This window comes from Dermacentor andersoni, chromosome 7 (assembly GCF_023375885.2).
Source record: "Dermacentor andersoni chromosome 7, qqDerAnde1_hic_scaffold, whole genome shotgun sequence".
Lineage (NCBI taxonomy): Eukaryota > Metazoa > Arthropoda > Arachnida > Ixodida > Ixodidae > Dermacentor > Dermacentor andersoni.
Genome location: NC_092820.1, coordinates 168,138,019 through 168,159,979, shown reverse-complemented (window position 1 = coordinate 168,159,979; position 21,961 = coordinate 168,138,019). Strand labels below are relative to the sequence as shown.

Here is a 21,961-nt window from a genome sequence, read left to right as displayed (position 1 = left end):
CTTCAAAAGTTCCCTGTCGCACTACCTTCCATGAGTATAGTACAGCTACACATTTTTAACAAAATACACAAGGTGTCGTTGAAAGAACGATGTCTAGTCACAAAGGTTACCTGCTACATATAAAAATTTAATATCTTTCATAACCTATTACTTAAGTGCTTTATGACAAAATACATTATCATAAAAATGTCTGCCAAAGCAGCAGCAGCAATAACTAGCGCAATATTCCACTCACTACCACTGAGTGTTTAACATGTTAGCACACACTTGCGAGTGGTACGCGAACCACAAAAAGCAACATTTGTGATTTCACTGAAAAGTTCAAGAAATTAAGTTGCCATTGTGTGATATTTGTCTGCCACTCCCATTAAGCAGCCAACATCCTTTCATGCTCAGTCTACATGTTGCTGGCACTGATATCAAGGGTTCAGTTCAAAGACTTCATTCACACAGCATGAACAGATGCAGATCACAGCCAAGCATAGTTCACAGTCCCTCTCACACTAGTGGCAAGAGTCAAGTGTGCTTAGTGAACATCTGTCAGTAAAATTTTCAACATTAGGCATCAAGCCATGTATGCACCCTTTCTTAAAGGGACGCTAAAGGCAAATATTAAGTCAAGCTAAAGAGATAGATTGGTGCTCAAGACTCTCTAAGACATCAATATTATCACAAAAAAAAAATTAAATTATGGGGTTTTACGTGCCAAAACCACTTTCTGATTATGAGGCACGCCGTAGTGGAGGACTCCGGAAATTTCGACCACCTGGGGTTCTTTAACGTGCACCTAAATCTAAGTACGCGGGTGTTTTTCGCATTTCGCCCCCATCGAAATGCGGCCGCCGTGGCCGGGATTCGATCCCGCGACCTCGTGCTCAGCAGCCCAACACCATAGCCACTGAGCACAATATTATCACGAACAGAGCCTTATTAATAGAGAAACCGAGGTAAATGCTCGACATGATTAGAGATTCCCCCGGGACATTCAAGCACTTGCCTGATGACGAAAGCACTCCTCAGTTAAATTCTGTCACTAGTACTCAACCGCTCATTGCAAAAAACATCCTTGTATTGTATTATAAGACGAAATAAAATAATACTTGTCCAGTTCTATTTCATCTTTAGAAAAAGAGAACTAATTGAAATTACCCTTGACAACAACATGGGCGGTCGAAAACTGTCGTTTTCGCTCGACTCTGCGCCACCCACGCTTTCACGTTTCAGCAGTTTCGTTACCGCATAGTGCTGCGCTGGTGTTGCTGGCTCTCGAAACTTGCACAAAATGCAAGTAGCAGAGAACTCAACTTCCATTGATGGCGCGGGATGCCCAAACACTCTACGCCACTTAACCAAAAAGCAGCTGCAGTGGCGAATCCACCATTCCATTAGCTCTGTCTTGGCTCGGTACCGCCGTCTGTCAGGCGCCGTTTTACTCCCCGACGGCAGCAAAGAGTGGTGATGGCATATGCAACCTCACCACTCCCCCGGCTGGATGGCGGGAGATTCGAATTTCGAAAAAAGGTATTCGGACCTTTCAGATGCAATTTATTCGTAAACTAAGTATTTTCTTGGCACGAAACAAGCGTTGCGAAGTTTCTGGAATGGTACTTAAACAGTCCATGTCGACTTGGTGTTTGCCTTTAGTGTCCCTTTAATCTTGCTTTCCTACTATCCTGTGGTAGTACATGCACACTATGAACTCATATGCAGAGTACACAAGAACTGAGGGTGCCAGAGACCATGCCCACTTATTGAACCTTCCCCAGTAAACAGATTACTGTGCGTGTAACGTGTGTATATCAAAGAACTGCTTTCTTAGAAAAAAATAAAAATAAAAAAAAAGCTCTGCAGGCTTGTATTTTTACAATTCTTAAGAGCTGTCATATGATACTGTTTTTCACTCTTAAGATATGAGTGGCAAACTGAAACCAAAATTCTATTATTTGTTTCCATCCTTGTTCAGCAAAATTGGTTCAGTTACGGTTCAACTCTAGAGTAAACAAATGATTCACACCAACTTATGTTGATTTCTTATGTTCATTTGCATAACCAAATAATAACAGAAATATAGCATAAATATTGTACATAAGCTTGACAGCACTCCTGAGCTGCGAAAAAATACTGTAAAGAAAAATACACATCTTGTTTTTCAGGCTGCAATTAATTAAACTAACATTGTGGAAGCTCACCTCCGAACCAATAATCCGTTTCCATGGCACCTACTCCAGTTTACATACCAGTGTGATGAAAAGAAACTGTCCAAATATAAGGTGCCTCGTTCCAGTGATTACATATAGGACCCCAAGCACCGGAAGACTATTTGATGGCCACCAATAGAGTGTATTACTGAGATGCATGCGCCCCAATGCAGCATGTTAAAAAACCTCGCTAATGGTTGATCTGCTTCTAAAATGACAGCAAACTCGTGCACATTTAATAATGTGCTAACGTTATTAAGCCACAAGTGCATGCAATACATGAATAAAAGAGAAGATTAACTATCTAAAGTGAAAACTGTATTTCTTTTTCTTTTTTCCAAGAGAAAAAATAATTGTGACTTCACAGTTCAGTTTGGTTTGCAAAAAGATAACATCTTTTTATGGTTTCTTGTTTTCGGTCCTATATACTGCCATGCGTTCACTGTTCTGTGGCTGCTTTCAAGAAGTTATCAGGTGTTATAAGTTATCACTCTGCGCAAGATGCATTTGCTGGATCCAGAACTTTGTGAACACCATCATGCATTTCAAACTGCGAAAGCTGTGTCTAACCACTTTGCAGGCGAGATTCGAACAGTGTTGCATAATTTAAAACCTACATGAGCATCAGCAATTGTTCTGAAACATAAGGCGAGAAAAACCTATATAAATACCAGACCGACTTTAGCTACGCAATTATATTTCACAACCACTAACCGTGCCCACTGCTGTCACTGCCTTTGAAGTTTTGCTTCCTTTGTGAGCATGCAAGTTTGCCATAGAGAGAGTTCAATTCTTGATTTGCTTTTTCTGGTATCGTTTCTGCCTCTTTGCCATCTCTATGCAATGGCAGCAACATCCTTTTAAGCATCTGAGAAGCAGGAGCTACGAGACGTTGGTACTCACTTTTGGCTCTTAATGGTGACTTCGACCGACTCGCCGACAAAGTACCGGTCACGTGCAAACGAGTAGACATCGTCGCAGAGGTCAGCGAGGCGGCCCCTCTTCGTTAGACTGGCAATGTAGAGCAATGGCTTCCTCAGCCCTGCTGAGAACGATGCCAGAATCTTCAGAGCGTGTTCCTCGGAGTTCAGGGCATCCTGGTACGTGAGGCCTGGCTTTCCGGTCAGGCTGCACGTCCACACCAGGCTGTTGCACAGGATCACACGAGCAAAGTACTCGCTGCACCAGAAACAGAAGGCAAGGAGGCCCTTGAGTACGAACTGTGGCTGATGTGTATATTGGAACATCAAAAAGTGCTGTGCATGCCAAATACTGCGACACTCTCTGATGGGCACGCACGGGCTGGACGCAAAGATAGGCACAATGAAGGGCCTTGACATGCAGATGTAAGGTACTCCTATGCCTCAAACAATTGGGCTGAATGATATGTATGATCATAGCATTCCTATTGTCACATCTCGCATTGAAAGCTTCATGCACAGGAAAGAAAACTGTGTACAGTGCTTCAACAGTGATGCCTTCAAAATAGAACATAATGGAACTTAAAAATATAGAGTCAGTTTACCAGTTTATTAGCATTGAAATGTCGTTAAATTTCATCCATCTAAATTCCAACACCAACTATGGAAATCTAGAAAGGGAATTCATGCTACTTCATAAAAGCAGCTCTTTTCTCAGCAACAGAACCTCGCATTTCGCATCGCAAAATCACGATGGAAGCAGAAGCTAATTATGCATTGTGCTGAAGCACACTGTAAATAAGAACCTGAACTGAGTTCCCTGTCATTCCACTCACTTATCCTGCCAATAAAGGGTTTTCTTTAAAAGATGCCATGCTAGGTAAGTTGGTATTCCATACTTGTAACAGTAGTGCAAAACTACACAATGCAAAAAAAAGCAGTGTCTGTCGTGTCTTTCTTGGTGTTTCCTAGCCCCGCAACACCAATAAAACAAATATCTGTATCCCTCATACCTTGGAGTTTCACAGCAAGACTATGAGAGAGAAATTCAGTGCTATGTCCATGCGTGCTACCAGTACATTAATAGGCAATCAGTGGAATCATGAGCAGTATTTGGATTTAACTTTTCCCTTGGCTCTGACTGTCCACCTGAACTCTTACACAACTGTTCATGAAGCTAAGTAATCATCACAAATTATTTATAAGGCTATGATTATTCTCATTAAACCTCGGAGTTGTACCATTCAATTGCTGCTACAACAGCAGAGAGAAAACAAAGCATCAAAAATAATTTATCAACTGCGAGTGTTGCCTTGCAAATGTCATGCGCATTTAATCAGAGCACATATTTCATAAATTGAGGTTAATAAATTGCACATTGCAAGTTACATGATAACATGAATTACTCATGAACATGAGGACTTGGCTGCTCTATCGAACTGAGTGAGGCAAGGGCAGAACACAACAGAACTTTTAAGAACAATTAAGGAACTTGCGATGCGTTTGTGTTTTCTTAATGAAGGTGCGCGAAATCGGAGAAGATTCCATTACAACTCATGGTATGTTTAACAAGCATAAGTAGTGTCAGATATCTCTCTAGAAATGTTAGTATGAGCAGCACTATTAGGTATGAGATTACTTAAATGTGGTGTTGACATAAATAAAAAAAGGATAAAAATTTATTTTGAATAATGTGCTCAGAGATGTAACCCCCATCGCCCTCACACAGTCGTTAATTATTACCCTGAAGAGGACGCTTATACCTACTTCATTTAAAAAGCCTTTTAACTAAGCTTGTTGATTTAGTTCCTTTTATTCAAAAATAAGAAAGTGATGCCTGCATTTCAGTCATGTGCATTTTCCTTATTTTACATAAATAGTTTTTTATGCTGGCTTCATATACAAGCTTCATACAAATGTCTTCATGGCTGATGCTTTTTTTTCTTACTTTTTATCTTTGTACAAGCACAACTTTTTGCAACAGTTCCTGCTTGTGGATGTAGCATGTGTTAATAAATACATGTGAAATGTAAGATTGATGTTCCGTTCATTGATTGATAAATTTTGTGAGGTTTAACATCTAGAGCAACACCGGGTCTAAACATATAAAAACCAGGAAAGGTAATTATGCTAGACTGAGCAGTATAATCTCTGCACAGAAGTAAATTGTGCAATGCCAGAAAAGCAATGAAATAAGGTGAGTATATCTGGATTTCAATAAAATATTAAATCTAGTAATAATATAGTAATCTAGTAGTAATGCAGTAATACAGCATAATGAAACACTGTTGTCATAACGTTTAAACACATGGGGAATGAGAGCAATAAAAGGAAATCTGCAAAAATCTATTTTTTTATCCCATTTTATTTGTTTCTCACATTGTTGACGGTTGGGAAAGGAGCCTGCGCCCTAAATTCCCATCGAAACCCTCACTAAGCTGAGTGGAGCAGAGCTTACAATGTAATAAATTTGTATTTACACTGACGACAAGCACTCTTAGACATCCATCATACAAGTATGCAGCCTTTGAAAAGGCACGTATATACAAGCATAGCCATACCAAACTACAGAATTCAACACTAGCTACCATTTATCGGCAGAGCTTTCAAGGATATGCAATCTTTCAAAGGCAGTAAGGAAAAAAAAAAAAAAGAGATGTATAAGGTAATCAGTTCTTGCATGTGTCCAGTAATTTAACAGTACTCAAAGCTTAACACATTTTCATGTCTAACTTTCTTTCTTTTAAAGGCGTTCTCAAAACATGTTTCTCTGATACGAGTCTGATAATTTATATCAGCTAGCCACAATCCATTTATTTTATGTGCATTTTGTGGAAACTCTTTCTATGCATTCTGAAACAGATTATTACACAAAGCATAAGTTAATGTGCATAATGCTCAAGGTACAAAAAGTACACTAGAACAAAATTCTCGCTGAAAGGTTTGTTACGCCGGCAAAATGACATCACCTAAAGAGTCGCAACAGGGTAAGATGCAATCGGAAATGTTAACAAAATCTGTTGCTGGGCTAGTTGGTCCATTCTTTCTGGTATTCGAATTCTAGGCACAAGTGGCAATGCTTGGGCCAGAGAAATCATGGAGGCATATCATATTAGAAAGAAAAAATGTGCCTGTTGGTTCTTTTGCTTAGCAAAGAAAAGCAGTTTTTAGAAAGGATGCTGTAATCTATACACTTCTCGATATGACGCATTGGTTGGCTTGATGGGCAGTGTGCTTGCACAATCCTGGTCTGCTGTGTACTTAAGTAGGTTGAAGTCTTCAGAATAAAACTTGGTTGCGAGTTCGTACTTGTCCTGTGCTTCTGTGTCTATACTCTGTCCCGTCTTGGAATGGCGCTTACCAGTATTCAGTTGTTAATCTAAAATGTATATGAACACTGATACAACTTGCTCAACATTCATGAAGAGATGTAGTTTCATGCCGCTCGCTTTATTAAACATTTGAAAGTTATGATAAAATGAACATTATATAGTTACCTTACAATTAAATATGAAAAATTAAAAGCGCTCTTCAACTCCTGTCATCACTTTTAAATTTTATGAGTATAGAGTAACGGAGCTATATCACATTTTTCCATGACAAGTTTTCTTGCAAGTCCGGTGTAGATTACAGACATTTTAATGTGTGCTTCCCCTAGAGTGCCCAGCACCAACTATTCAGCTTACTACGGAGTTTTTATTGTAAAAGCAAAGTAAAAATGTCCTATGAAAGTGTTCACTTTAAGACCAAAGAAAGAAGAAACATATGTGATTCTTTTGCAAAAGCACACACTTTTGCTTGCTTTACATTCTCTGGTGTACCTTTTGCACCTTTTGTTCTAACTGCTCCTTTTGAACAGTATATGTTTGTGTTTTCATGTCCGGCATGTCAATCGTACGCACCCATCCCATATGCTAACACAAGAAACATGTCAATGAAAGAACTGTGTACTGAAAAACACAGCCATATGAATGTGTAAATGAACCTTATTCATATCATAAAGCCTAACACGAAAAGTACATTAGAAAACAAAAGGTTTGCCTCAACCAACGAACCCCTTCAATGTACTTCTGGCCAAGAGAAGAAAAATTGTTTAACGACCACTCAATAGCACACGACAAATGCACAGCCACTCATGGCTTGTGATGCTTTGTACAATCTTGCATGAAATCTACATTACTACATATGTTGCAATGTGGCTTGAGTACAGTCAAATAACACACACATTCAATACAGTAGCTGCAATAGATGATAGCATACAGGGTCACAGAACATACACCATACAGTGAAACAATCCACTTTGGCAACATGAACGCAACAGCAAATGGTGCAAAAGCTGCTTCTGCTACAATGAAGATGCCTCCAGCTCATTCTTGATCATTGACGATCTACATATTGATGCTAAAGAACATACACTTCAGAACATGAGAAAAGACAATGTCTATACACCAGAACAAGGCTCACGCAGGATAGCACCGTCGAGGGGCCATTTCTGCAACTGGGGACTAATAATGCATCGAGCGGTATCGTGCAAATCAAAAAACGGTAATCACGAAAAACGGTAACTATGCGCCAACCATAACGGCAACTTAGATTAAGTCAGCATAATATGGACGCACATATCATGTTTAAGCAGCGAGCAAAGCCCGCAGTAGCACAAAAGCGAGGCGGGCGTGGACGAAAAACCTGCGCCGTACGACATCAAAGCCCACGAAATGGCCCGGAACGTGGCAGCTCGACGAATAAAAGATGCTGTAACGCGAAATATCGGTTAGGCACCCAAGTGGTAGTTGAGGCTTACTCTGCAACGAAGCCTGCCACCGTCAGAAACAGCTTCGAAGGCAATCGTAGAGAAGGCTTGGGTCCCGAGGAGGTTCCCCCGACCCCCGCGCATCATTTCCAAGCGCAAATTTTGCGACGAAATTAGATTTAGGCCTAACAAGGGCTAAGCAACGGCGACACCGTGAAGGTGTCAGAATGTCAAAAACAACCGATTCATGCGCAGGTCCGGCTTACCGGCCTGCACCAATTTGACATGGAAACACGTCGAAAACAAACTCACTCGTAGTTTCTGAAGCCCTCGTTGGTGATCTTGCAGAAGAAAACCTCGTCGTTCGGCTTTAGATCGGTCGGTGGTTTCTGCCGAATGAATGGGTGCTTGCCGTAGAGAGGCATGGTTGAACAGGCGAGTGTCTGCTTCCTCCGGAGTGTCTCTTACCAAGGAAAGTAAGTCCTTCCCATGAGCAATTTCTCGTCGAGAAGCACACAACGCGCGCAGGCTGGAGTTCCGGACGCGTATCTAGATGTCCAATGTCAAAAGTTCCTAACCGGCACAGCGGACATCGCACGGGTACAAGACTAACCCCGCGGTCTCTCGACCCGCGACGGATGCGGCAACTTTCTCGAGGGGCTGACGGTGCCCCCGACTGTGGCGCTACCGTTTTTCCGGACACTACGCGGTCTTCACGGTCAAAGCATCGTGGGTTTAAGGCGCCGTTGGGCGAGAAATTTGAATGAGACTCGCGTGGGAACTCTCAGCGTCGAACATTACAAGACGATCACAACGCGGGGCCAGAAAACACAACTCCGTCAGGCGGGCACTAAAACCGGAACCGAGCGATGCCGATTGGTCCTAACGGCCAGAACGAGCTTTTTGGCGCAGTTTTATTGTGGCGGCAGCACCTTCGTGCTAGATTTTGGCGTGCCTGGAAATGTACGCAAACTATCCCAGCCGCAGAGAGTTGAAGGCTTTCGCGTGGTTTCCTTTGAATTGGAATGTCAATTGCTCTTGCTCTTGCAGCACAATTTGCTACTCTGCCATCTTGAATAAATTATGCCATCGTGAGCACAAGAGTTCCCAAGTAAGCGAGAAATACCTTAATTTTGGTCGTCGCAGTGCGAAGTACTTCGTTAAACACATCCGTGAACTTTCGTGTAGGCTGGTTGTAAACTTGTCGAGTACAATTTTAATGAATCTGCAGCATCACGTGTCTTGTGGTCTTGATCCAACAGGTGCAGGAGCCGTTGCTCTTCGAGAAGACGGCTCTCAAAAACTTAAAAAGCATATAAAAACAACTCACATTTTCCCCATAATACTTCGATTTTATGAACTTACGCAAGCAGCGAAGCATAAGAGCATGATACAAAAGAAAAGCGCGCCAGATTTTGAAGACATTCTCAGTCACAGCGATAGAAAAAGACATGTCACAAAGTATTCAGCGCTCCAAGTGTTTATTCTGGCGCAGATTGAGTTCGTGGGCTGCACAGCAACCAGAAATGTGTCTTCACGAATCACGGCAACGCCAAAGCGTCCCCGCCGGGGCCTTCGATGTTCCTGCCATGTCGGACGTGCCAGACTTCATCGCGTCTTGAACGGCCACAGCAACAGCACACCTTCGGAGGGGAAAGAAAATAGTAATAATAATAACAGGTGAGACAGAAGCAGAGTATTTATCAGGCTAATGTTTAGAATTTGAGAAAGTCCTAAACAAGAGGATTTCATTCGCCAAACAACAAGCAAACCGCTGCGGTGATTTACTCGCATAAGAAGAGAAAGGCCTGGAGAAGAAAAATAATTAGCAGATCGATGTACACTAATTTGAGCAAATGATGCATCAAGGACAGCGAAGCTTCTTACACCCTTCGGAAGCAGGCGGCGTTGCTGGACGACATCAGCTGTCAACGCCGCAACAAACTCCTAGTTGGCCTCCAAGGCGGATGACGGTAAAATGCGACGTGAGAAGCAACGATTACGGATTACAGGTTAAAAATAGTGCGCATATAAGTTGTTGACAATCCGAACGAGAAGTGTCCATCACTATGTTTCAGATTGCTAAATCGGGGCTGACACATGTTGCGCTGCATTTAGATTCGGTATCGGCCACGCAAGTCGCGGCCTTCAGTGCCGCGCGAAAAACGTTGCGGAACTCCCAATTACAGCTTCGCTGTGAATCTCTCTCAGATGCACGCACTGTTTCGTACTGATCAGTAATCAGTCGGCAGCAACAACGGCTTCGCAGCTGTGCACTCACGCATGACTTCAGATACATCGTACTTTAAACGGTCTTGCATGGGACGTGTATACACTGTAAACACGTAGTATAGGTGCATGCAGCTAAATGAACGAACAGCATTCAGTGCGATACCTGCAGTAGTTGCTACACGGGGTCTGGACACGTCCTTCTATATGCGGAGGCTGCAAAGAGTTCGCGGTAGCCAGTTGTTATTATTATTTTTTTTTATTTTTATTTTTTTGAGGACCGGTGATTCATATCCGCTATAAGGGCCACAAGTACACTTATGTGCGTGAAACTTCCACGGATGCACTAACAAGCTTGGTAAACATTAGACAAACTATATTGGTGCGGGGATGAGAACGATATGAATGTGTCTCGAGAGAAGGACGACGAAGACAGTGGCTGCTGCTTGGGCGCCATTTCTATCGCCTGTAAATAGGCACCCGTTTGCATCTGTGCGCCTGCCTCTTTCCTGTATCATTTTGGTCGAGTTACGGGGTATGCGTCACTGTATAACTCTTAAATAAGTTTCCGCGTTATGTATTGCGATATACGTAAATTCGAGGAGCAGGCTCGGTGGTGCAGGTATACGTGTGGTAACGTATTCTAGAAAAAAAGCGCGATGCCTGCGAGATTCTCTTGGTGCACTTACATCGGCCCCGCGGGATGTACCGGCGGGAAACCGCACGAGCTCCTTGTGACACGCGTTTTCTTTTTTCTTAATCTGAACAGACTTATGAATTATTTTAAAAAAGAATCTCATAATGCATATAACTCAAATTGGTCTCTTCAGGTAATTGATGTGAACAGGCCCGCCAAATTGCGCTTTATTACCCATGTGATTCTTTTAAAATCTGTTTGCAATAAGTAAATAAATGAATAAATAAATAGATTGAGAAAGAAAGTGCACAATATAATCATGCGCTTTTCTGCAGCACGATTACGGAAGCTGTTAATCGTGCTCGTACGGGCCCCCTATAAGGGGATATGTGCAAGTCATCTTTCACAGTAATGTACCCACTCAGAGAACAAGCCCATGGATGACCCGGCCGATTCAGCGAGCGCATATCTGGCTGCGTCACGTCAAGCATCAGCAGAGGGACAAAAAAAATGTGGTTGTCGTACCATTCACACTAACCTATATGGAGTTTTTGTCAAGTTTCGAAGCCACTCTGCAGCTATATAAATAATCGGGCTGCGGATCTTCTGTGACTTTCATTACTTTGGAGCAAGAGTCAGCATATGTTTCCCATTTTCATAAGCTTGTCCATAAGCTCAAAGATCGTATACAACGTCATGAAAATGACTCCAGGAACGGATGAAAAAAATAACAATAATAAAGGATGGCCAAAAAAAAGGCAATTGGGTGGCTTCACTTCCGTCTGAAATTTGCTGCATGATTTCTTAAAGGAGAGCTATGATTGCTGAAAGGCACGGATGCGATTGCAGAACAAAAGCGTAATAGTTCTGTGCCGTTCTAGACTGCTCGTGCAAGAGCGCCACTTGAAAACTCAATATCAAGAGTTGTCAGGGTAAACAAACAAACAAACAAAAAACGAACACCTTTCTCTGTGACGAATGCCTGTCCGCATATAGCTACTCGTAACCATGTACTTTACAAAGTTCGTTATCCCTGTACGACAAGTTTCAAGAAATTGACGCCTTGTTTTTCTTTATTGTTAATATTACTAATATTTCAACGGCGTAACAGAACCAAAGTATAGCCCAGTGTATACTGACCTTTCGTCGACACATCAAGAGGGAACTGACGAAGGCAGGAACGCCCAGCACCAACACCCACGTCAGTGCTGTTAAATCTGAAACAGTTTGGGAGGCAGCGCGCGATGAAGAGGCCGTACACCAGTTATATTTGACACTCGTACACAACGTGCTCACGCACGCGGCAGTTAGTCTTGAAGCATACAGCAACACCAGAGTTGATCAACTGATTTGTAATCTATCTGTTACAAGGCCGAGAGTTTGTAAAGAAAATAATGCATTGCTCTAATGTGCGATATATAATGGACAGGTGAGCTTCTGTGCTTTCGATAACATCGCACTGGCCTCCAATTCCAGTTTTCCTGGTCACGTTAATCCAAGAGCCAGCTAAAATACTCCACGCGCCACGGGAATTGATTAATCTGAGTGTCAGGCTATTTAGTCCTATAGTGCCAAACATTTAATCCTAGCGACAACGTATTTAATCCCAGTGCCAGCACATACAGGCCGCGCACCAGTGAGCTTAATCCAAGCGCCAGCAGCTTTAATTCAAGTGCTAGTCAGTTTAATCCATGCAAGAAGAACAGCAAGATTTCGAATCCAGAAATGGATGAAATTAACGCTAAAATAGCTACCGGAAGACGACATCACTAATTTTTTGCAGTCGCTGCTATAACATGTACCCATTGATGACTGCGGTGATTTGCATGGAAAGAAATGTAAAATAATTGCCGAACTTCTGGTGTGAAACGTTAACATTTATTTTTAAGTTACTAAGTTAATTTACATGTTTACAGATTGAATGAAGGCCGAAAGAGCATCTGGTTAGCATTTTATTGAACTATTGACGCTATTGACAGCGCATGCTATACGCTCGCGCGCGGGGTGGTCTCCAGAGACGCCGGGCGCGCTTTGACTGCAAGAACGACGAAGCGAAGCGGACGTATACCGTCGACGCGCAGTCGACTCGGTGGCGGAGCCAGTTCTGCATTCCGCTGCTGGCACGAGCGCACGCATACTATAAGCACGGCTAGCACGTACACCTGCTGAGCTGCTGTCTGCATGCACTGGTCCGAGGAGAACGGACAGTGAATGTCCGTTCTCCTCGGAGCTGACGTTATTTCGCATGGCGCTGGAGTAACGCCGACGGTCGACGCTCCTCAACAAGACAGCGCCGCGAGACGCCCGATAGATGCCACACTGTTAAATAATTTACACCCTTAAAAGTGAAAAAGGGTGTAAAATTGTCTATAATTCTGTCTATAACTCACACCCTTGCACCAAAAAGGGTGTAAGTGTGTGAATTATTTTACGGTGCAGGGTGCTGTTCCTTTTGCCCAAGAGCAGCAGTTGACTTGCGTGCGGCGCCGCTCGAACGTGCCGCACCCTTGTGTAGCTAGAACACCTTCCGAGGAGTTCCTGCGCAACGCTAAACATTACTCTAGCTGTCAATATGAAACTCCCAATTTCCTCTAGAAGAAAAGCACGTGAGCGGGCTTCTCCTGACAAAGACTCGCAATGCCAAAAAGCCAACTTTAACCGACGCTTTTTACTGACCGGCGCGCGTGAAACGCACTCCAAACGCCGTCGGCGTTCTCAAACACACGTGAAAGTCTGTCAAGTTGAGAAAAAGCTGTTCTCGGCCTTCGTTAGTCCTGTTTATGTCAGGTTGGTTCAAGGCACCACGACAAGAGTAATACTATCGCGAGTCGAGCGAAGATGGAGTGAAATGCTCACGTGACCAGTTGGCCAGTCCTTTCTGCTTCTCCTTTTGTCGCACACGTCTGCGAGTTTCGTGCTGACTCGGTGCTAGCCTGACTCAATTCGATTTGGATGCCTCTATGAGCTGAAGTCGGCAAGCACTGGAGGTCGTCGTCAGGACGAAGCGAATGCAAGTGCTACGACGCCAGACGAAGCTAATTCTCTTTTCCGAGCTCAGTCGGCCCAAAGATTGTTTCCTTTCCAGAGCGAGAAACGGTGACGCTAGTCCCGCTTTCAACGCTGCCATTTCGCCCTTCAAGGTAACTGATTCCTGCATCATTACGAGAATGACTGTGCTCAGCGGTCCGAACACTAGATGCGTGCCTACGACCTAAAAGCACGGAGGCTAGCATTCCTGAATGCAAACAACGAGTCAGTTTTTTTTTTTTTGTACGTGTGTGTTTTATCATCACGACTTAAACGTCAATCCTGGTTGATGGTCTACCGATATATCTCGCTCCTAGCTTACCATTAGCTTGCAGGATCTATATACGAAATTCCAAGTAAATCTTCAAATGCAGGGAGAAAGAAACAAGTGTTTCCTAATTCGCCCATCCAGCCTTCGAGAGACACTTTCGTTGTGAGTGTGGAACAAGGCGTTTGACCTTTCACGAACAGCCAAGGAGCATCTTCAAACCATTAGTAAACGAAGTTCAGCCGACTTAGTCGAATTGGTGCAGGAGACCTATATTTAAACTGAGCGTAAGAAGGTGGGGGGGGGGGGGGGGGGAATGTGCCAGAAACGATTGAAGATGATTGTCAGTGTCAGCGATAATTTTCTTTGGTGACCTGCCGCATCAACTCATGCCATTCGTGAATCACGAAACCTTATGGGGCCATGAGCAGACACACCAAGAGTAAATCTCACGATATCGAATAATATCACGAGGCATTACATCATGTTATAGTTATTGTACTCCAGTTGAAACTCGGCATCAACTCCCACAACCCTTATAGTCTTTCTGGCTGCAACTTCGTTAACGAACAATGTCTATTCATCAAGCGGGCACTCTTGACGTGGACGTGTCTGCTCCAGTTGGGGCGTTATCGCTTTAATATTTCTCTACCTGCCCCTTCCGTCACCTTGGCACATCCGTTGCGGGAGATTGACCAAGAATGGACGCATACCGATATCGCATACGCAGTGAGAAAGTTGTCTGTCCGGGCACAAACCCAGCGGCGTCCCCATACCCAGTGACCCAAACTGTCCACGAGGCCTAACGGTAACCAGCAGCACGTTGTCTATCCGAGCAGTGATCCATGTCGTCTGCTCGACAAGACAGCACCCGGCATATATAACTGGTGGCCAAAGCTACTATAGACAGCTTGGTACACTGGGTATGTGTCACTGCTTATTGTGCGTGATATCCCGGCCATCCAAAGTGGTCGAATAAGCAGCTAAGGAAAGCTTTAAAAGATTGCCACCGAATCATTCGGCGGACCAAACAGATCACCTCCGTCGGTAAAGACCTCGGCGTGGCTGGGCTCCCCCATGGCGATTCCGGTCTTGTTGACGGTGCGGAAGGCGGTCACTGTGAACCGGTATCGGCTCCACTGCAGCAGCCCGTTGATGTAGACGTGTCGCAGGCTGGGCTGCGGGTACACCTTGGTGTGGCACAGCCGGAACCAGCAGTGGCTGACCACGAAGCCGTCCGCGTTTCCCCCTTCCAGCGTCCAGCTGACGCGCACGCTGGACGGGCCCAGCGAGGAAGCGCGGAGCTGGCACGGCCGGTCAGGCGCTGCGTCATACGGCGCCGTCGTTGAGGCGACACTATTGATGCCGCGCGTTTATTTTTCATTTTTGATGCGAAAGCGTCAAATGGCTCATTGAGCGAAAAGGCCGGCGTCCGGTGTCTGTAGCAGCGAAACGGCTCCTAAATTCCCATTGGCTGCGACGCCACGGCACGAGTTGTCGAGTGAACGAACAGAGCGGACGAAACAGAACACTCACTGCAGCAGCGGCAGGTGTTGCGTGAGGGGAGAGGGCATCGCCCCGACGCCAAGTCACCCTCACTCTCGCACTCGGAAGCCTGCGTTATCCATTGGCTATCCGCGCGTTTTTGTGCGCGCAAGCTGTCGCCTGCGTTCTAGCTGCGCAGGCCAAATCAAAACGCGCCAAGCGTCTGAACGCGCTCGCTTCCTCGCGAGGAGTTCATAACTCGAAGGACCGCTCAGCGGCGTTCTATTGGACATTGATGCTCTCGCATTCACAGCTTATAAGTACTTAGGTGTCCTCGGATTTTTGCTTGGAACAGATTTTTTTTTTTTTTTGATATCACACGGAGCATATAGCGCCATTCGCGCAATTCATATTGACTACCTGAAGAGGCGGTCGCGAATTAATTACCCGACAAATCGCAATGTCCACGTAGTTATTTAAGAAATATTCACTTAAGGAGACATTTTGAAATTGAGAAACCTAAGCCGAGCATTAGTGAATTCACGTGTGCTTAGCAGAAATGCAGCTAGGATATAGTACTGCTCATAAGACATCCGTCTTTAATAAGTTGTTTAAAATATATTAAAAGGTTAAGATATCCCTTCCTAACCACATTGTCGTCCCAACTAATAGTTCTTCAATGTAATACATTTTCGTGATGATGATGTGCACGTGCTCCCAGTTCAGACGTCCGTTTTACTATACGATGAACCGACTCGCTTATACGTGTGCGCATACGGATAGATAAGCGAAAGGTTTATCATTAGCCTCGGCTGTTCTGCGAATTATTATTTTTCATTGGCCCAAATAAGCGCTGCCGCTAACACATGGTCGCCGGTTCAAACGGAGAGCGATCACTATAGCTATATGGTTCGCGCAACCGTATAGCCGCACAAACGCGTGTCACACGGGCGTGCAATTCGTATACAAGTGACTATAACGAGTGTGCACGCGTGTTGACACGCACTCTGCTTGAGGGCGTCGAAGGCGGTCTCGTAGAGCAGCACGCCGTCGGTGCGTCGCACCTGCAGGCTGAGCCTCTGCCGCGTCAGGTCGGTCCACGCGACGAACTTCTCTCGCCTCAGGTCGAGCAGGTTGTCGCGGCAGGCGCGCTGGCAGCCGTCGGCCGAGCTGCACAGCCGCACGTTGAGCAGCTGCTCCGTCTCGTTGCCCAGCCGCCACTCGAGGCCCACCATGAAGGAGGAGTAGGCGGACGCCCGGAACCGGAGCTCTGGTCGGACGCACGCATGCGCGGGGTGCGCACACGTCAATCGAGATTGTCGGACGACCGTGTGCAACGATGACTGAGAAAAAAACCGAGCGCGAAACCAAAACACAGGATAAGAGAGACAACTGGAAGAGTGCTTAGAAAAGCTTTTCCAGGTGCCACAGGAAGGGAAGCGCAGGCGAGGATGGCAGAAAACTAAGGGGAGGGTGGGAGTGATAAAACCCGGAACTGTGCAGGCGGTGCAAGTTGGAATCGGCTAGCGCAAGACAAGGGTAACTGAGGATTGTTGATAGAGGTATTCGTCCTGGCAGTAGACTTAAAAATAGGCGGCCGCTGATGATGATGCGTACATGTTCTCAGCCCAGCAGTCCGTTTTACTATGGTTAACCAATTCGCTTACGTGCGCATACGGATGGATAAGCTATCATGTTAAAATCTATGAATCAACGGAAGCGTGATATTCACAGAAAAAGTATCAACGACCGAAGAAAGGAAGGACAGAAAGGAGAAATAATTGATTAATTTGATCAATAGATTGGTGCATGGGGTTTGACATCGCAAATCTGTGGCTGTAAGAGACGCCGTAATGGAGGGATCCGAATTAATTTCGACCACCATGGGTGCACCTAATTAAAGCTAAGTACTCCAGCGTTTTTCTGCATTGCGTCTCCATCTTATTGCCGCCGCCTCGGTCGGGAAACGAACCCGCGACCTCGTTAAGTAGCAGAACACCACGGCCAACCAGCTGCCGCGGCAGGCCTGAGGTTTCGGTGCGCATCAAAGAAGCCCAGGTAGGCGTCCCTCAGAGCGTGCACTGTGTAGTTTTGGAACGTTTGAGTTATTTTAACTTAGTTGACCTGTTCTCGGCCTGCGCTTCATTCTGACGAGGAGGGCTGGCGTGCTTTCGAAGTATAGTTCGACCGCAAAAGCGAAGGTTGCGCGCACAATGTTCGAACGAGACGGCGCACCGGAGTCGAGTGTCCAGGTCCGGGTGCAGAGGGCGAAGCTGTCGTATCCGGACGTGGACAGCGGGTTCTCGTCGATGGCGCAGAACGCGTACGTGACGCCCGGGCTCAGGCCGGCCACGACCGAGGGTCGCGAAGCGAGCTGGCGGCTGCACAGCAGCGCCGAGCCCGCGGGCGCCGTGCAGTTGCCGAAGTCGGAGAGGTCGCAGCGGGACTCCCTCTGGTACGGGATGCAGTCGAAGAAGCTCAGGCCCTTCTGGAACTGCTGGGCCGTGGCGTGGCACAGGCAGAAGCGGTTGCCGCTCTCCGGCATCCAGTCGATCTGCACGTTCGGACAATGGTGCGTGTATACGCCCGGGCGTAGTACAGCCAGGGAAGGTGAAAAAGGCCAAAAAGAAGAAAAAGAAGGAAGAAAGAAAGCATGCTATATACTCTACACAGTGAAGCTAAAGCTAGATAGGGCTCGCGTCGGCCAGTCCATAACGAGAGCCGCCTCCATTTGTTTCAACGAAAGGTCGAGTGCTCGCCCGCTGTGAGGTATACACTTCCGTGAAGCGTTCCTTCAGTCGCCGGAAGGCGATCAGAGGCGTACAACGGGGGAGCCATTCTTCCGGTTGGCCTACCCCTGCCTTCGCCGCACTGGGCGGAGTTGATGAGATGAAGGTACGCGCTGACACTTCTCCATCGTTGTACAACTCTTTGAACAACAATCCCTGCAAAGCTAACTTTTGGAAACTTGACTACGTCTGTTAGTCTTGCCTGCCCAGAAAATTCGCGTCAATCGAGTTCGCTGAAATATCTTTGGTCGGTACGGAATGTGAGGGCAGCGCCGCGGCATCGCTCTGCGGCTTGTCTATATACGTTCGTCAGGAATATGAAACGGAACACGCGAAACGCGCACCATAGCACCAGCTGTCGACGCCTACGGCTGTTCGCGAACGCGATACTGGCATGAGTCAGCAAAGAGGGTTACCTGGCCAAGCGGTACTACGCGCCTGAGAGCACTTTCGCTTACTTTCGGTCCACAAGTATGCTGCGTCACGATGAGACGACGCAGCGTGACTTGCGCTCGCGAACAGCGCAGACGTCCAAATTCTGTTCACATCTAATAATATCATTATTACTATATGCACGCATACTTATGACGACAGAGGATTCTCCAGCGCAGAAAGTCTATCCATCTCACAAAAAAAAAGCTGTCGCACCCAGTGGTCGACGCACGTATCAGGGCAACATCCTTCGCCGGAGAGTGTTTATCGACGATGCACGCACCTTAAACGACGTCGTGTTCGCCCAGATTTGGGATATGCGAACAGCCCGTGACAGAAGGCCGTGAAGCGACACCTGCGACCGCATCGGAAAGCGGTGAGTCAGCACATCTCCACGTCCTTTCTTTCATCTGCAGGAGTATTCTATAAGTACCCACCTAGTGAACATGTCCATTTCGTCTGCTGCTCAAGTTTTGATTAGCTGGGCTGGGGTACGCGGAAGAGGGAGACAGGCACCCCAAGCCGATCAGCTTTTCAATAGCAGACGAAATAAACACGTCCACTGGGTGCACACTTACAGAATGTGCCCCCTGCTCAACATGCAAGCACGACTCACGCGCCCGCACCACGCGGTGCGAAATTTGGTGAGCACAGATCACGTACCAGGCAAACGTAGATTACAATGCGCGGGAACCAGGCTGTCATGGCGGGTGAGATTGTTCTTGTTGATGACTTAGCGGACGAGGGGAGCTGCGAAGAATTGAAACGGACGTCGAAGGAAAACATTGAGCTCGGTAGATCAAGCTTGCTTGCACAAAGCATGTTAACCGCGGGAACATTTATTCGCGTTTAAAAAGCTGCGCACTCGTGACTGTGAAGTACAGCAGGAAGTTGTCGAGTGATTAACCAGAGCGAAACCTTTGCAGAAACCGGTCGTCAGAGCTAGCTTCTCCGCAGTAAAGATCTTTATGTGGAGAAGCCTAACCTCAAAATACAATTTGTTCACAAGCGAGGTGGGTCGTGCGCGTTTCCTTCTTTCTTTCTTTCTTTCTTTCTTTCTTTTCGTCCTGTTTCTTTTGTGTATCTGTGTTTGTGGCCTTCACATCGTCCTTCACATAATTTTGTGCCTGCAGGGTTCGTGCATTATTTACATGTCGCGGACTCCTTCGCCCGGCTGTTTAAACACCGCTAAATAAACTAAACTAAACTAAACTCTGGAGAAAGCCGAGTGTCGAAGCGGGGGGACGCCTATACCCATTTTTATCAGTGGATAACGGGCAGCAGCAGGGCTTCGAACTCACCTTCTCCAGCAGCCGAAGCGGACGCTAACAAGAAGGCCACGGATGCAGTGGTCGCAGCGGTGGCTTTGTTGTAAAGCATCATATTCGTGTGCGGCAGGTACTACGTTCAAATATCGGTGCCGGTTGCCCCCATCTCGGCGCTCGGCTACTTCTAGGGGATTCTCATCTCGAAAACGAGCGCTACAAAGATTTCTCGAAATGGTCTCTGGGCATTCTTTTCCAACCCCAGACAGCCTCGTAGTAAACAGCATCTGCTAGGGTTTTGGGAGGCAGACCGTGGAGTGGTCACCATCAACGTACCAATAAAGTGTGCACACACGCACTTCCGGCCAGGTGCTCGGCCCTTACGAGACCTCGACGTCTGTGGACTGGTGCATCTCCACAACGCCGGAGCCTTTCCACCTGTCAGTTGCTTTTGGATTCTATGTGGGGAGATATCCGCAATGGAAGCGGTCCAGGCCCCTTACTCGTCGAGTGTTACGTTTGTGATCACGAGCTTTTCAACGGTCTTTAAATGCTCAGGCACCTTTCCCAAGGTTGTTCACCCCTGAAGAAAGCCAAGCGCCAGGCCTGTGGGTGCTTGTCGCCATTTCGGCGGAGCGGTGGAGGACCGGCCTCAATTGGAATTGAACCCACGCCCTCCTGCAGCTGAGGCAGGTGCCCGAGCCCGAGCACACGGCCGCGACAATTGTTATGTTAGTACGTGGGCTTCGTTCACATTTGTAAACCGAGCAACAAACGCACACACTGTTTTCAACAAGATCGAAAGCTGGATCAGTTGGTACAAGCATGCATGATTGAAGGTGAAAAACTAGAAAGATGTTGCTTTTATGATGAAGAAAGATGATGCTTTTATTTTTTCGTTTATAGGCACTCCATATTTCGTGAGCAAGCATGACATATAGACAATGACCAGGACAAACAACATTGTGATTCGGGGATCGTAGGCATACATACATTTCTTTTTCGGCTATTTGGCGAAACATATACCTGTTAGCAGAGAGGCGCGAATAGACTCATACAAAGAGGACAGGCAGGTCTTGTCTGTCCTTATCTGTGTATGTTTGTCAATATGCCCCCCTCATCTAATAGCTAACAGAGAGTATGCACGAACGAGTCAGTTCACTTCACTGATGCGTCGCATGTAACCAGTCCCCCTCCCTCCCACCCCACACACACATTATCTCTCTTTCTATTCGTGACACGCCTTTCCTACTGCGCTATGTACTCCCACAACCACGCATGCCTAACGAGCCCGAATTCCACAAAGTGCAACGATGACCCCACGAGACCTACCTGGCCGCTCAGCTGATTTTGCTTGGCTGCGCTGTCCTGATCCGGCACTGCAGGTCGCAATGGTCGAGTCAAACGCAGCGCATGGTCATTCACGGTCAATATGAGGCAGCTGCGACCCCGGAGGCAAACGTAACGGAACTGTGCGCGTGCGTGGTGAATGCGAAGGCTTCACGACACGCGGGGTACTCGACGCCTCATCACACGACGACCGCAGCGGCGAGCTGTCCTCGCTGATCAGCCTCGAAGTCCTCGTCCGTCTCTGTGTTGTGCCGCTGCTGCTGTTGTCGACGCTTTTGATGACGATGATGATGATGATGATGACCTCAGAAACTCTGGCACATTACCGCACTGAGGCGTATCGGCAAGGAATCAGGCCACTTGAGCAAATAAAAATTAAATTGGTCGCAAAGTAAAATTCGTGTAATCTGCAAAACTATGCCATAGAGAGAAAGAAAACGTGAAACTTAGAACAATGTGAATGGCGCGAGCTGAGAAATAAAGGAAGAAAAATCATGAGCCATTCCACTCTGTGAAGGTGGATGACCAGCGAAGCTGTGTAGCACACGACACAGAGGTGACACAGAATTTCCAACAAAGGTTCGAACACGCATTTCCTTAGTATTCAGCCA

General features: G+C 46.2%; 2 protein-coding genes across 2 annotated transcripts in view; both read right to left on the bottom strand.

Annotated features, from left to right (window-relative positions):
* The window catches only part of Acf (ATP-dependent chromatin assembly factor large subunit), a 66,095-nt gene extending 57,363 nt beyond the window's left edge, over positions 1 to 8,732 (bottom strand). Inside the window, exons 1-2 of the mRNA XM_050180219.3 lie at positions 8,181 to 8,732; positions 3,102 to 3,377 (exon numbers count right to left, since the gene is read on the bottom strand). Of these exons, the coding sequence (XP_050036176.1) occupies positions 3,102 to 3,377; positions 8,181 to 8,293 (389 nt within the window). The 5' untranslated portion in view covers positions 8,294 to 8,732. The remainder of the gene's footprint in view (positions 1 to 3,101; positions 3,378 to 8,180) is intronic.
* Positions 8,733 to 9,340: 608 nt separating this feature from the next.
* On the bottom strand, positions 9,341 to 21,613 carry LOC126533039 (uncharacterized). The gene is made up of 8 exons (XM_050180229.2): positions 21,333 to 21,613; positions 19,399 to 19,485; positions 19,019 to 19,090; positions 17,750 to 18,068; positions 16,521 to 16,784; positions 15,069 to 15,353; positions 11,875 to 11,951; positions 9,341 to 9,511 (listed from the first exon to the last, which is right to left on the bottom strand). The coding sequence occupies exons 2-8, from the start codon at positions 19,438 to 19,440 to the stop codon at positions 9,410 to 9,412; spliced, it is 1,161 nt and encodes a 386-aa protein (XP_050036186.2). The 5' UTR covers positions 19,441 to 19,485; positions 21,333 to 21,613; the 3' UTR covers positions 9,341 to 9,409.
* Between the last annotated feature and the right edge of the window lie 348 nt (positions 21,614 to 21,961).

Bases quoted from the DNA above. Each gene is read 5' to 3' on its own strand.
- LOC126533039 (XM_050180229.2), bottom strand. From the start codon at position 19,440: ATGACAGCCTGGTTCCCGCGCATTGTAATCTACGTTTGCCTG. The intron at 16,785-17,749 runs GTGCGCCGTCTC...GCGTCCGACCAG, and splicing joins GACCTGGACACTCGACTCCG to AGCTCCGGTTCCGGGCGTCC. The intron at 15,354-16,520 runs GTGCGTGTCAAC...CGTATGACGCAG, and splicing joins CTTCGACGCCCTCAAGCAGA to CGCCTGACCGGCCGTGCCAG.